General features: G+C 37.2%; 1 protein-coding gene across 1 annotated transcript; it reads right to left on the reverse strand.

Annotated features, from left to right (window-relative positions):
• Positions 1-5,453: 5,453 nt before the first annotated feature.
• On the reverse strand, positions 5,454-11,307 carry LOC129448198 (complement C1r-A subcomponent-like). Its single transcript, XM_073872249.1, has 11 exons — positions 11,147-11,307; positions 10,732-10,933; positions 10,347-10,521; positions 10,028-10,168; positions 9,707-9,909; positions 9,232-9,379; positions 7,302-7,425; positions 7,131-7,204; positions 6,823-6,957; positions 6,649-6,723; positions 5,454-6,556 (listed from the first exon to the last, which is right to left on the reverse strand). The coding sequence occupies exons 1-11, from the start codon at positions 11,170-11,172 to the stop codon at positions 5,754-5,756; spliced, it is 2,106 nt and encodes a 701-aa protein (XP_073728350.1). The 5' UTR covers positions 11,173-11,307; the 3' UTR covers positions 5,454-5,753.
• Positions 11,308-11,322: the final 15 nt, after the last annotated feature.

Below are 11,322 nucleotides of genomic sequence, written 5' to 3' on the forward strand. Positions count from 1 at the left end.
TTATTTGTTCGTATTTAAACATATATTTTATATTACAAATATAAATAAAAATATATCTAAATATTTTTTTTTCTTAAATTCATACATGTACTGTATTTGTGTATATATATATTTCGTTGCAAAACGAGATAAATCCATTTTTGTCAAAACATGTTTATTATTATCTTATCATGTTATTATTTTGTTTTATTGTGCTACTTAGCTGTATTTTTTAAGTTATGGAGGTTTAAATCAAAACAAACCAACTGCAGTTGCATTGAAATTAATTGGAATGCACAACCAAAAAAACGAGATTTCCGAACAATTAAAAAAACGGTAGTTATCTCGTTTTGCAACGAAACTCTTCATATATATATATATATATATATATATATATATATATATATATATATATATATATACATGAAGAGTTTGGTTCCAAAACGCAACAAATCCATTTTGACAAATTTTGGTAAAAACGTGTTTTCTATACCAAGAAAGTGACAAGATGAAAACAACTATTTTCTGTTACAAACTTTCACACAGCATCTTTAGGTTATAAAAACATAAAAAATTCAAATCCATAAGTTGATTTTCAAAGATTTATTATAAAAACGGATTATTTTTTCCACAAAATGCAATAAATCCATGACAAGTTTTTATTCAAAATGCTATAAATCTATTGAATCAATAGCCTATATAAATGTGCATTAATCTTTGCCATGTTACATTCATTTAGTTGACTAGTTGTACACACTAATTAAAAATATAAACATTAATGTTATTAATCAAAACACTTACTTTGTCATATTAAGAACCCTGTCATTGCGGTTACTTGACGTCTTCGCTTAACGTCTTTCACAGCGATCATCTGTAAAATGTTTTTGGTCCTGCTCGATTTTCGTTGACTTTGAGTAAAATTATGGAAAGTTTTTCATAAGATCCTCTGGGGTCAATGTGTTAGCATGAGAAGCTTGATGCTGTCGGGAGAACAAGCACCCGTCTCCCGAGTGCCTCTCATGGAAATTATTAGATGCTGATGGCTTACGTTTCTTTCCCATCACAGAAAACCATCACAGGTTTAGCGATGCAATTAAAGTATTATTTTGTTTTGTTTGTTGATCACAAACAGGGGCGGACTGGCCATCTGGCAGACCGGGCAGTTTCCCGGTGGGCCGACGCACTTTTTGGGCCGATCCATCTCATACTATTTTTGTCTGAGCAGCCCAGTTAGCGTCTTTTTTTTCCTAGACAGACCGGCCCACTGACATTTAAGCAGCAGCCCATTGGTTATTTTTTTAAACGACATTAAGCTGGCCCAATGACGGACCAGCCCAGTCATCATCCTTTTTTACCCTAAATAGACCGGCCCACTCACATTTAAGCAGCAGCCAATTGGCTATTTTTTTAATGACATAAAGCTGGCCCAATCACCGCTTTGGTCTCTGTGCAAGCGAGCGTGCAACGTCGGTCAGTTCACGTGTCAAAATAGAGAGAGAGAGATGGAGAAAAAACTCAAGGGAGGTGCAGAAAAACTGCGCGACAAAAAGAAACAGACTCTTCAGGCAGACACTGGAAAATAACACAACTGTTTTCTTCAAATCGCGTCGCTGGTGATGATGATGATGATGATGGTGGCGCGTGGCACTGGCAGCACCAGCACGCAAAATGTTGTGAGGAGAGGGAGAGAGAGACGAGGGAGAAGTGAGTTGCGGTAAGCAGAACTGCTTTCAAAACACAAGTTTAGATAGATACCCCTTGATAAAACCAAGTCAAAAACACACAATTATGGTGATAAAGCTGCAACAAAATAATTGCACTCTTTGCTCTGTGACTACAACCCAGACGAACTGGGGACTTCAATACTATAACGTCCGTTGCATTCTCTTCTCCTATTTTCTTACCATTTTCGCATCGGTTTAGGGTTAGATTTACATAATGACATCCCTACCCAAACCTAACTCTAACCCCAACGCCAGGTGACAACTGTTTCTAACCCCAACGCCAGGTGACAACTGTTTAATTTCGCGTACACTGTTTAATTTCGCGTACACGGTTTAATTTTGCGTAATCTAACCCTAAACCGACGCGAAAATGGTAAGAAAATAGGAGAAGAGAATGCAACGGACGTAATAGTATTGAAGTCCCCAGTTCGTCAAAAAATGACGCGAAAGGTATTCCGCGTCACATATTGACGAATGGTCAAGTGTCGTCAAATATTGACGACATGGGGTGAGACTGTGTTAGTGACTACGAGAGTGTATCTGATTCGTAGATTTTTCGTTGATTGTCTGTTTCAAAACGTGTCATTTCTCTTCAAGCAAAATCAAACAATCCAGGACATCTGCTTACAGACAAAATATATGTTTATTGTATATAACAACACAATTGACAGATAATGTTAAAAAGCTCTATTACTGTAATCACACAAGTTTAGTTCAGTGAATGTAGTAGTGAATACTTTCCTGTAAGTACTGCAAGTAATAATCAGTTTTTAATATTACTGTAAGCAGCACTTGTATTTTGTTAAAAGTCAGCAATTCAATGGCAAATTTTGCCAATTGCACCATCTCTGGTGTCCTGTTCTTCATCATAGGGTACTCTTCATCTGTCTCTCAGACTGTTTACAATCCACACAATTGGTAAAGAATACCATTAGAAAAAAGCGTGTACAATTTTGAGTTGTTGTGTTTGCTTGATGACAACTGAGTTGTAGTTGTGTTCATCTTTAGCAGCCTGCCTGTGTTTAGCATTTATAAAACAAGTTCATTGCAGTGTAAAATGTGTGTTTTACTCAGAAGTTTGTTTAGACTTTAGCCAAAAGAGTGCATGACGAATGTGTTTAGGCCGCTATGAATTTGGTTCAGAGATTGGGGTTTAGTGTTTTAGCAATTCAGAAAAACTGTAATCAACATATAATATGACAGTTAATCAGATAGGAATATTTTTGTTGTGTTCATTATTTATTATAGGCTACGGTGTGTAGTGAATAGTGTTTTTAGGACCTAACAAAAATGTTTACAAATGTTTGAAGGATGAAGCTTGTTTAAGGATTCATGTGGATTATACAGTTTTACTGCATTAATAAATAACACGTTCTAGAAGTGTTTGTTGTGTCAACTCTCACTCTTTTCTATCTGCTATTAATTGGGCTTAGTGCTTTTATGGAATTGGAGTTGCTATTGCTTAAAGGCGTGCAAAGATGGGTGGTATTTGTAAATATATGTAGTGTGGGCCGGTTTGGGCCAAAATGCCAGGGCCGAATTTTTGTCCCAGTCCAGCCCTGATCACAAAGTACAAAGTAGATGAGGAAAACAAGGACTCCATGTACTCAGCCCGCCGCCATGTTTGTTTACATTGCGTGAGGTGCGCTATGGGACTTATTGCGTTCTGTAAAAAAGGGGGAGTGGCGTTTATCGCATTTTGGGAAAAAAGGGAGAAAAGCTGACAGAATAACACGGCGGATATTGGATTTTGCGTAAAATTAAGAATTTACTTTTAACTACTGACCTGATATAATGCTGATTTTGGCAGTAACTCATTTTTTTCAAAAATGGCGTTTATTGCGTTTTGGAACCAAACTCTTCATATATATATATATATATATATATATATATATATATATATATATATATATATATATATATATATATATATATATATATATATATATATATATATATATATATATATATATATATATATATATATATATATATATAGGCTTACACACAGTACACACACATATTAAAACACATTATGCAAACACAAACTTCCATTTCGTATGTGATTCATTTATTTTTCCCTTTTGGATTATTGCAAAAAAACATAAGTTAAAGGGGCATTGTGTAGCTTATTAATTAAAAAAATCTTTAAGAGTTTTCATTTGTTTATTTATGAGCCAACCATGATGTAATAGAAAGAATGACACCTTGACTGTCCTTCACCGTTGTCTCTATCAGCCTGTAGGCTCTTTTGTGTGTGGAGGAGTCTGGTCCGAATTGGCGCGAAAATTCAAAATGTGATGTCATGCGTGTGCTCGTCTACTTGGGCATTCCATATAGACACGAACGGCAGCCATTAGTAAACAGCGGCAATCGCTAGCATGTTTCAAATGGACTCTGTAGATGGAAAGAAGTGACCAACCTCCAGCACAATCCAGACACTCACGGAAACTCCTCGTAAGTTTAAAAAAAAAACTCATCTAGTGTGGCCAAAATAGAGCGTGACCGGCGTCAGGGCAAAGACAAGAGTAAACGGCATTTGATTCTTGGAGGGAGCTCCAATGAAAACAGACCCCAAGCTGGCTTTCTTTTTACTGCAAAGGTAAGACATAGTTACAGGGCATTTGTAATATATTATTTAATTGTTTTGGTGGTATAATGCTAACGATAGCATTGTTTTTGTGGTGTAATGCTGACGATAGCATGTAGCACAGGACCGTTTCAAAAGTTACTTTCGTATATGAATTATCTTTATTCAGAGCACGAGTGCATTGAGATTGTGAGTGTCGGGAGTGTATTTTACAGTGTAGTGTTACAAAACTTTTAGAAGTAGACTTCTGTTGAAAATATAAAGTAGCACTGCAACATTTTACTTAAATATGGTCTGTCAAACAATAACCTTACAGTACTGTAACTTTTCTTACATTTGTAAACATGCTGGTGAATCTCAATGAGCTGTCTGTGGTTGCTACGGCAACTCTGGTTGTCGGTGGGCACACTCGTACGAGCATGAGACTGGCTGCAGTTTCTATAATGGCTACTGGTGTCAGTAACGGTTAGAAATTTCAGAACCTACGTAGAGCTCCTTTAAAGACAAACACGTTTTTTCCCACAGTGTGCTGCTAACTTCTAGGTTGGCCTACAAAAATACATCATCCCTGCAGGACTCCCACTACAACCTGAATGGATGCTCCTAATAGTGTTAGGGGCAGGGTCATGCTCTGTAGCTCCAGTGCATCATCGAGCCCCCATTTAAGCCCTGCCCAAATAACCTGAACACAGAAATGTGGAAAAACTGTTTAACTCCACAATTCAGTAGGCTACTACATAGTTCAAAGTCTTTGTAATGTGTTTCACTTCTATAACATTTACAATGCGTTTAGAATTGTTTAGAAAGAATTCTCTGAAATGACTTTTCACAGACTTTAATACCCTTAGGGTATGTATGAAGGGATTTTTAATCATTATGTTAAAACGTTAAGATTACAGTGTACATTGGTATAGTGTGAATAGGAAAAAGAAATCAGGGAAAATGTAACCCTCCCTGACTGTGAAAAAAAAACATCTAGTCTTTTTTTAAGTTAAATAATGTAAAGATTTTGTGAAAATATAACCTTGATATCTTTAATATTAACTGAGCAGGGCCATGCCAAAGATTAAAATCAATGTGAAATCAATGATTGAAATCAAACTTTGATGCTCCAAAGTTCACAGACAGGGATTTTTTCATGCTTGTTGTATCAAACACACTTCTTTTTCAAACTCCAAATGTGTTTATTTGAAACAAATAAGTCAAAATACACATTTACACTTTTAACAAGAATTTGAATGAATCTGAATGATTGCAATGAAAACCTGTACACTCTCAAAGGCATAAAAGCTGTCACTGGGGCGAGACCATTTTAAAAAGCACACCCTTGTACATAAAGAGGGCATACCTCAAAGGTACTGGTACCAAATGTATACATATCTGTACTAAATTGTACATATAGGACTAACAGGGATCTGTCACAGTGACAGCTTTCTTAGCATTTCTTCTGAGAGTGTATACTACAGTATATCTGTAGGATAACGACTGACAGAGGGCTCTTGCGTGTTATTTGCCATAGTTTCTCTGATCCAGTCCAGGTAGTTCTGCACTTTCGTGTAATACCCTTTAAAGCTTTCATGACCACATTTTGTGGGACCCCATGATACAATACCCCTTACCTCAAAGCGCTGCTCTTTAGTCGCTTCCCCCAAAGCAGGATAAAACAACGGACCACCGCTGTCGCCTTGACAACTGTCAATGCCGTCAATATCATTTCCAGCACAGAACATGTTATCAGTTACAGGCATACGGAATGTATCACACTGGAAATATTCCTGAACACCCCCATAAAGCAACAGTTTACTTGTTGATGCACCACGAATTCCCCCAAAACCAGAGACTGTACCCTTCATGCCCTCCATTACAGGTCCATCAGATTTTTTTGGTAGACATACTGGCCTGATGTTTGGACCAAGCGTCACACTGTCAGACATTTTGATCAAGGCAATGTCATTATCATAGTTTACTTGGTGTCCATCTTTACCCACCCTATTATAATTTGGATGAATTATGATTTTCTTTGTCTCTAATCTGACTGAACTGGCATTTCTTTCATCAATCACTCCACCAATGAAAGTCATGGTTGTGTCTTCGTATCCATCTACCACATGAGCTGCTGTGATAGCCCAGGAATCACTTATCAGAGAAGCACCACCCCTGGGATTTAACCTGTGTAAGAGCTGCCAGGGAATCTGTCCCCATTTGGCTGGCTTCCCACCAAAGACTCTTCCACCAGCAGTGATATCTATATTCATGCCACACACTGAGAAAGAGAGATGTGTCAGTCATTCTGGTTCTGTATTAATGTACATTTGTCTGTTCAAACATCCTGTCAAGTTTTATCACAGTCATTACCAGGGAGGCAGGGAGGAATAATGTCATTGTTGTCTAAGGTTGTCCATTTCCGGTCTCTTGTACATGTGTATCGAACTAAACAAGACAAAGAAAATAAGTCAAATGTTGTTAAGCTTTTAAAAGTCTTGAAATCACTGAAATGAAAGTGTGTTTTTACTTTTTACGTTTACTGACCTTGAAGGTTTTTGTCAAAAGAGTAATAAGGTTCATTGCAGTGGTACTCGATGACAGAGAGATATTGATTGTTTGATCCAGAGATCGCTTTAACCCCACCGTTTTGCAGAGACTTTGGATTTCCACAATCAATAACTGCAAAGTGACAGAATGTGAAGTGTGTGCCATGTGTGGAACCAAAACTACACATCACACTTTAAAAAATATATATGTTATGGGGATGCATTGGTAATTTATTTTAGATGGATGCAAAGACTGACTGAATGGACAGACCAATACAGAAGCAGATTTGATGTGTTTTTACTTACTCCTACACTCTGGTAATGTCAAATGCCACTTTCCATCACTCTGACACATGGTCATAAAACTTTTAATCTCTTTTTCTCCCTAATACAGGGCCAAAGATAAATAAGGATTAGTTGGATTTATGTATTACCAAATGCAATTTTGCTGTTCTTGTTTATTTGCAAAAACTAAAATCTCCCATCATGAGCTTGTATCCAGTCTCGCAGGACACCTGGATGTAGTCTCTGTACAAGTACCGGGGAAATTTCGGGGTGACTCTTCCATTGCTTATTTGGCCTGGATTTGGACACTCTACCCCTGTTAAAACGATGTGTTTTACAAATGCAGTTTAGCACAGATATTTAAGGATTTATAGCAGTTTTACAACCCCAGAACAGAAAAAGTTGGGACACGGTGGTAATTGTGAGTAAAAAAGTAATGGAATAATTTACAAATCTCATAAACTTATATTTTATTCACAGTAGAATATAGATAACATATCAAATGTTGAAAGTGAGATATTTTGAAATGTCATGCCAAATATTGGCTCATTTTGTCTTTCATGAGGGCTACACATTCCAAAAAAAGTTGGGACAGGTAGCAAAAAGAGGCCGGAAAATTTTGATGTACACATAAGGAACAGCTTACGGACTAATTTGCAACTTATTAGGTCAATTGGCAACATGATTGGGTATAAAAAGAGCCTGTCAGAGTGGCAGTGTTTCTCAGAAGTCAAGATGGGCAGAGAATCACCAATTCCCCTAATGCTGCAGCGAAAAATAGTTTTCAGAGTTTCTCTGAGAAAAATTGCAAAGAGATTAAAGTTATCATCATCTACAGTGCATAATATCATTCAAATATTTAGAGAATCTGCAACAATCTCTGTGCGTAAGGGTCAAGACTGGAAAACCATACCGGATGCCCGTGATCTTCGGGCCCTAAGACAGCACTGCATCACATACAGGAATGCTACTGTAATGAAAATCATTACATGGGCTCAGGAATACCTCCAGAACACAGTGTCAGTGAACACAATCCACCGTGTCATTCCCTGTTGCCAGCTAAAACTCTATAGGTCAAAAAAGAAGCTATATCTAAACATGATCCAGAAGCAAAGGTGTTTTCCCTGAGCAAGGCTCATTTAAAATGGACTGTGGCAAAGTGAAAAACTGTTCTGTGGTCCAAAGAATCAAAATTTGAAGTTCTTTTTGGAAAACTGGGACGCCATTTCATCCGGACTAAAGAGGACAAGGACATCCCAAGTTGTTATTAGCGCTCAGTTCAGAAGCCTGCATCTCTGATGGTTTGGGGTTGCATGAGCGCATGTGGCATGGGCAGCTTACACATCTGGAAAGGCACCATCAATGCCGAAAGGTTTATCCAAGTTCTAGACACATTTGATTCCATTCAGACGTCGTCTCTTTCAGGGAAGACCTTGCATTTTCCAACATGACAATGCCAGACCACATACTGCATCAATTACAAAGTCAAGACTGCGTAGAAGAAGGATCTGAGTACTGAAAGGGCCAGCCTGCAGTCCAGATCTTTCACCCATAGAAAACATTTGGTGCATCATAAAGAGGAAGATGCGACAAAGAAGACCTAAGACAGTTCAGCAACTAGAAGTCTGTATTAGACAAGAATAGGACAACATTACTATTCCTAAACATTGGTCATCCTCCAGCTGTTCCTTATATGTACATTTAACTTTTCTGGCCTCTTATTGCTACCTGTCCCAACTTTTTTTGGAATGTGTAGCTCTCATGAAATCCAAAATGAGGCAATATTTGGCATGACATTTCAAAATGTATCACTTTCAACATTTGATTTATATTTTATTCACAATAGAATAAAGATAACAAGTTCATGAGATTTGTAAATTATTCCATTACTTTTTTACTCACAATTACTACAGTGTCCCAACTTTTTCTGTTTTGGGGTTGTACTTTCATAGCATCCACAGTTGTCCTACAGTATTAAATGAAAATTTACTGAAAATGTACTTATGTGTGGATTAAACAGCTAACAACACTGATCACAGAACATCAGTGATTATATTGAAGTAATATGATCAGCCTAATATTGATCAGCTTAAAATGAAAGTCACATTCATTTGTTTCTCACTGTGAGTGGTGTATTGTAAGCTCCATCCCTGGCTCTGTCCATGTCTGTCTGTGTGGTACTCAAGCTGAACCGAATGGGCACCAGTAAAGAGGATACCAGGGCTTGTATTTCCGCAGAATTTTTGTGTTTTTTTCCCTGGGATAGACACCTAAGAGCAACACAGATAAATGTGTGTACATTAGATTACAGATATGTGACCCTATATCTGTGATAAAGCCTCATGATCTAATTATGAGATCAGGAGCAAGTTTGATTTCAATCATTGACTTGAATTTACTGAGCCATATCAAAGTTAGATTTTCACATAGTGTTCTTTACATTATGTAGGATTATTTTATGTATCACAAAAAATCACTTTAGCCAGGTTTTCACAGACTGGGTCACATATCTGTCACACATAATTTGTTGGTTCAGTCCTAAAAGAAGAACAGATGGATGGAAAGACGGACACACCGAGGTTTGTAGCAAAACATACTTGCAGCCAGTGGAAGAGGCAGGCTTGTTCCTGTTCGTAGACCTGCTCTATCTGGAAGGTTTGACTGAAGTTAAGGGTGACAGTGAAGCCTGGCTGCACAGAAATACTGTAGATACAGTGCAGATCAAGTGGAGATGGGTCTGGGTACCCAGGACTGGAGATGGCCCCCTCTGGTTCACTGTACACCCCACCTCCACAGTCCACTAACAAAGTGAGGAAACACAATCTTTTTTATTTTAATATTTATTTATTTATTTATTGCATAAAGTATTTCATTGTAGACACTCTTAATGTAATGAGTGTGTAATTGTAAGCACGCACAGATGCAGGTGCGTTGGTCAGATGTTAGCTGGAAACCATGATGACAGGCGCACAAATAGGTGCCCAAAGTGTTGAGGCATATCTGTGAACATGGAGGATCTGTTTTACTCTCCAAACTGGTAGAGGAACACTCGTCTATGTCTGTGGGAATAGGTAGTCGAAATTTTAGATCATGAACAGATACACAAAGGGTTGTGATACTATTATGATACTGCCAGAATGTCTTTCACACATGCTATACTATATATATTAAGAATGTACATGCACATTGTAATAGTTAAAAAAAAATGTTTTGACATTATAATGCTGTAAAACTCACCAATGGCCTGATAAAATGCAGAGAAACCCAGGTGTGACTCGTGATTTGAGTCATCCGTTTGAAAAACCAATTGGAGACGATTTCCAGGAGCTAAGATATGTTTGTGTCCTGGATGAAATGTGTCTGTTGAATTTCTGCCACAAAACTTTCCCAGAACCTTCTCATTAGACAAAACCTGAACATAAACAATTACCCAATTTCTTTTAAATAAGTGTGAAGATAGTGATAGACATGATAGTTATCACAATTACATGTTCATATATTCATATAATATATCATATATCACAGTTAAAAATTCAAAGTATTGTATATAGATGTCACTCAAATGAGGTCACAGCATTAGTAAGTTGAACAAACAAAAAACCTTTTATGAGGCATCACTAACCATGAGAGAATCATAGTAGCAGTTTGGAGAGGGCTCAATGTCTAAATGATTGAAGGTTAGCTGGATCTGATATCCTTGTGGCACCTCCAGGTCCCATTGTTCCTGGTGATCCGTAGAATATGGTTGGGGGTATCTTGGGGAAGTCACCTCCCCAAACATGAGCGGCTCACATTTACACATATTGACAAATGCCCACAGCAGGCTGGAAAATTCGTTTTCCAATAGGAATGAAGAAAATATATCAAAATTGCAATAATTGATTATATATGTTCTAAAAATGATTGTCTCCTAATGTATATAAGGCATATAATGCATTTTCTAAGAGCAAACCTATGATCTTGGAGTTGTTTAAGCCTGGTATGTTTATGTACTAAAATAATCATGAGGCTAAAGTTTTACAAAAAAATAAACTTACCAAATTATGAGATGGATTTCACCCATGACAGGCAAGTAATGCGTTCATAAGGTTGTCCAGTTATGTTGTTTAATCACAGGGATCACATGTCAGAAAATAAGAGTCTAAAAGTCACGATAAAGGTAAACTTGTTTGTTTTGGCTATGGTAGAAAAAAAAGAAGGATGAACACAACTT

This window comes from Misgurnus anguillicaudatus, chromosome 10 (assembly GCF_027580225.2).
Source record: "Misgurnus anguillicaudatus chromosome 10, ASM2758022v2, whole genome shotgun sequence".
NCBI classification, from domain to species: Eukaryota; Metazoa; Chordata; class Actinopteri; order Cypriniformes; family Cobitidae; genus Misgurnus; species Misgurnus anguillicaudatus.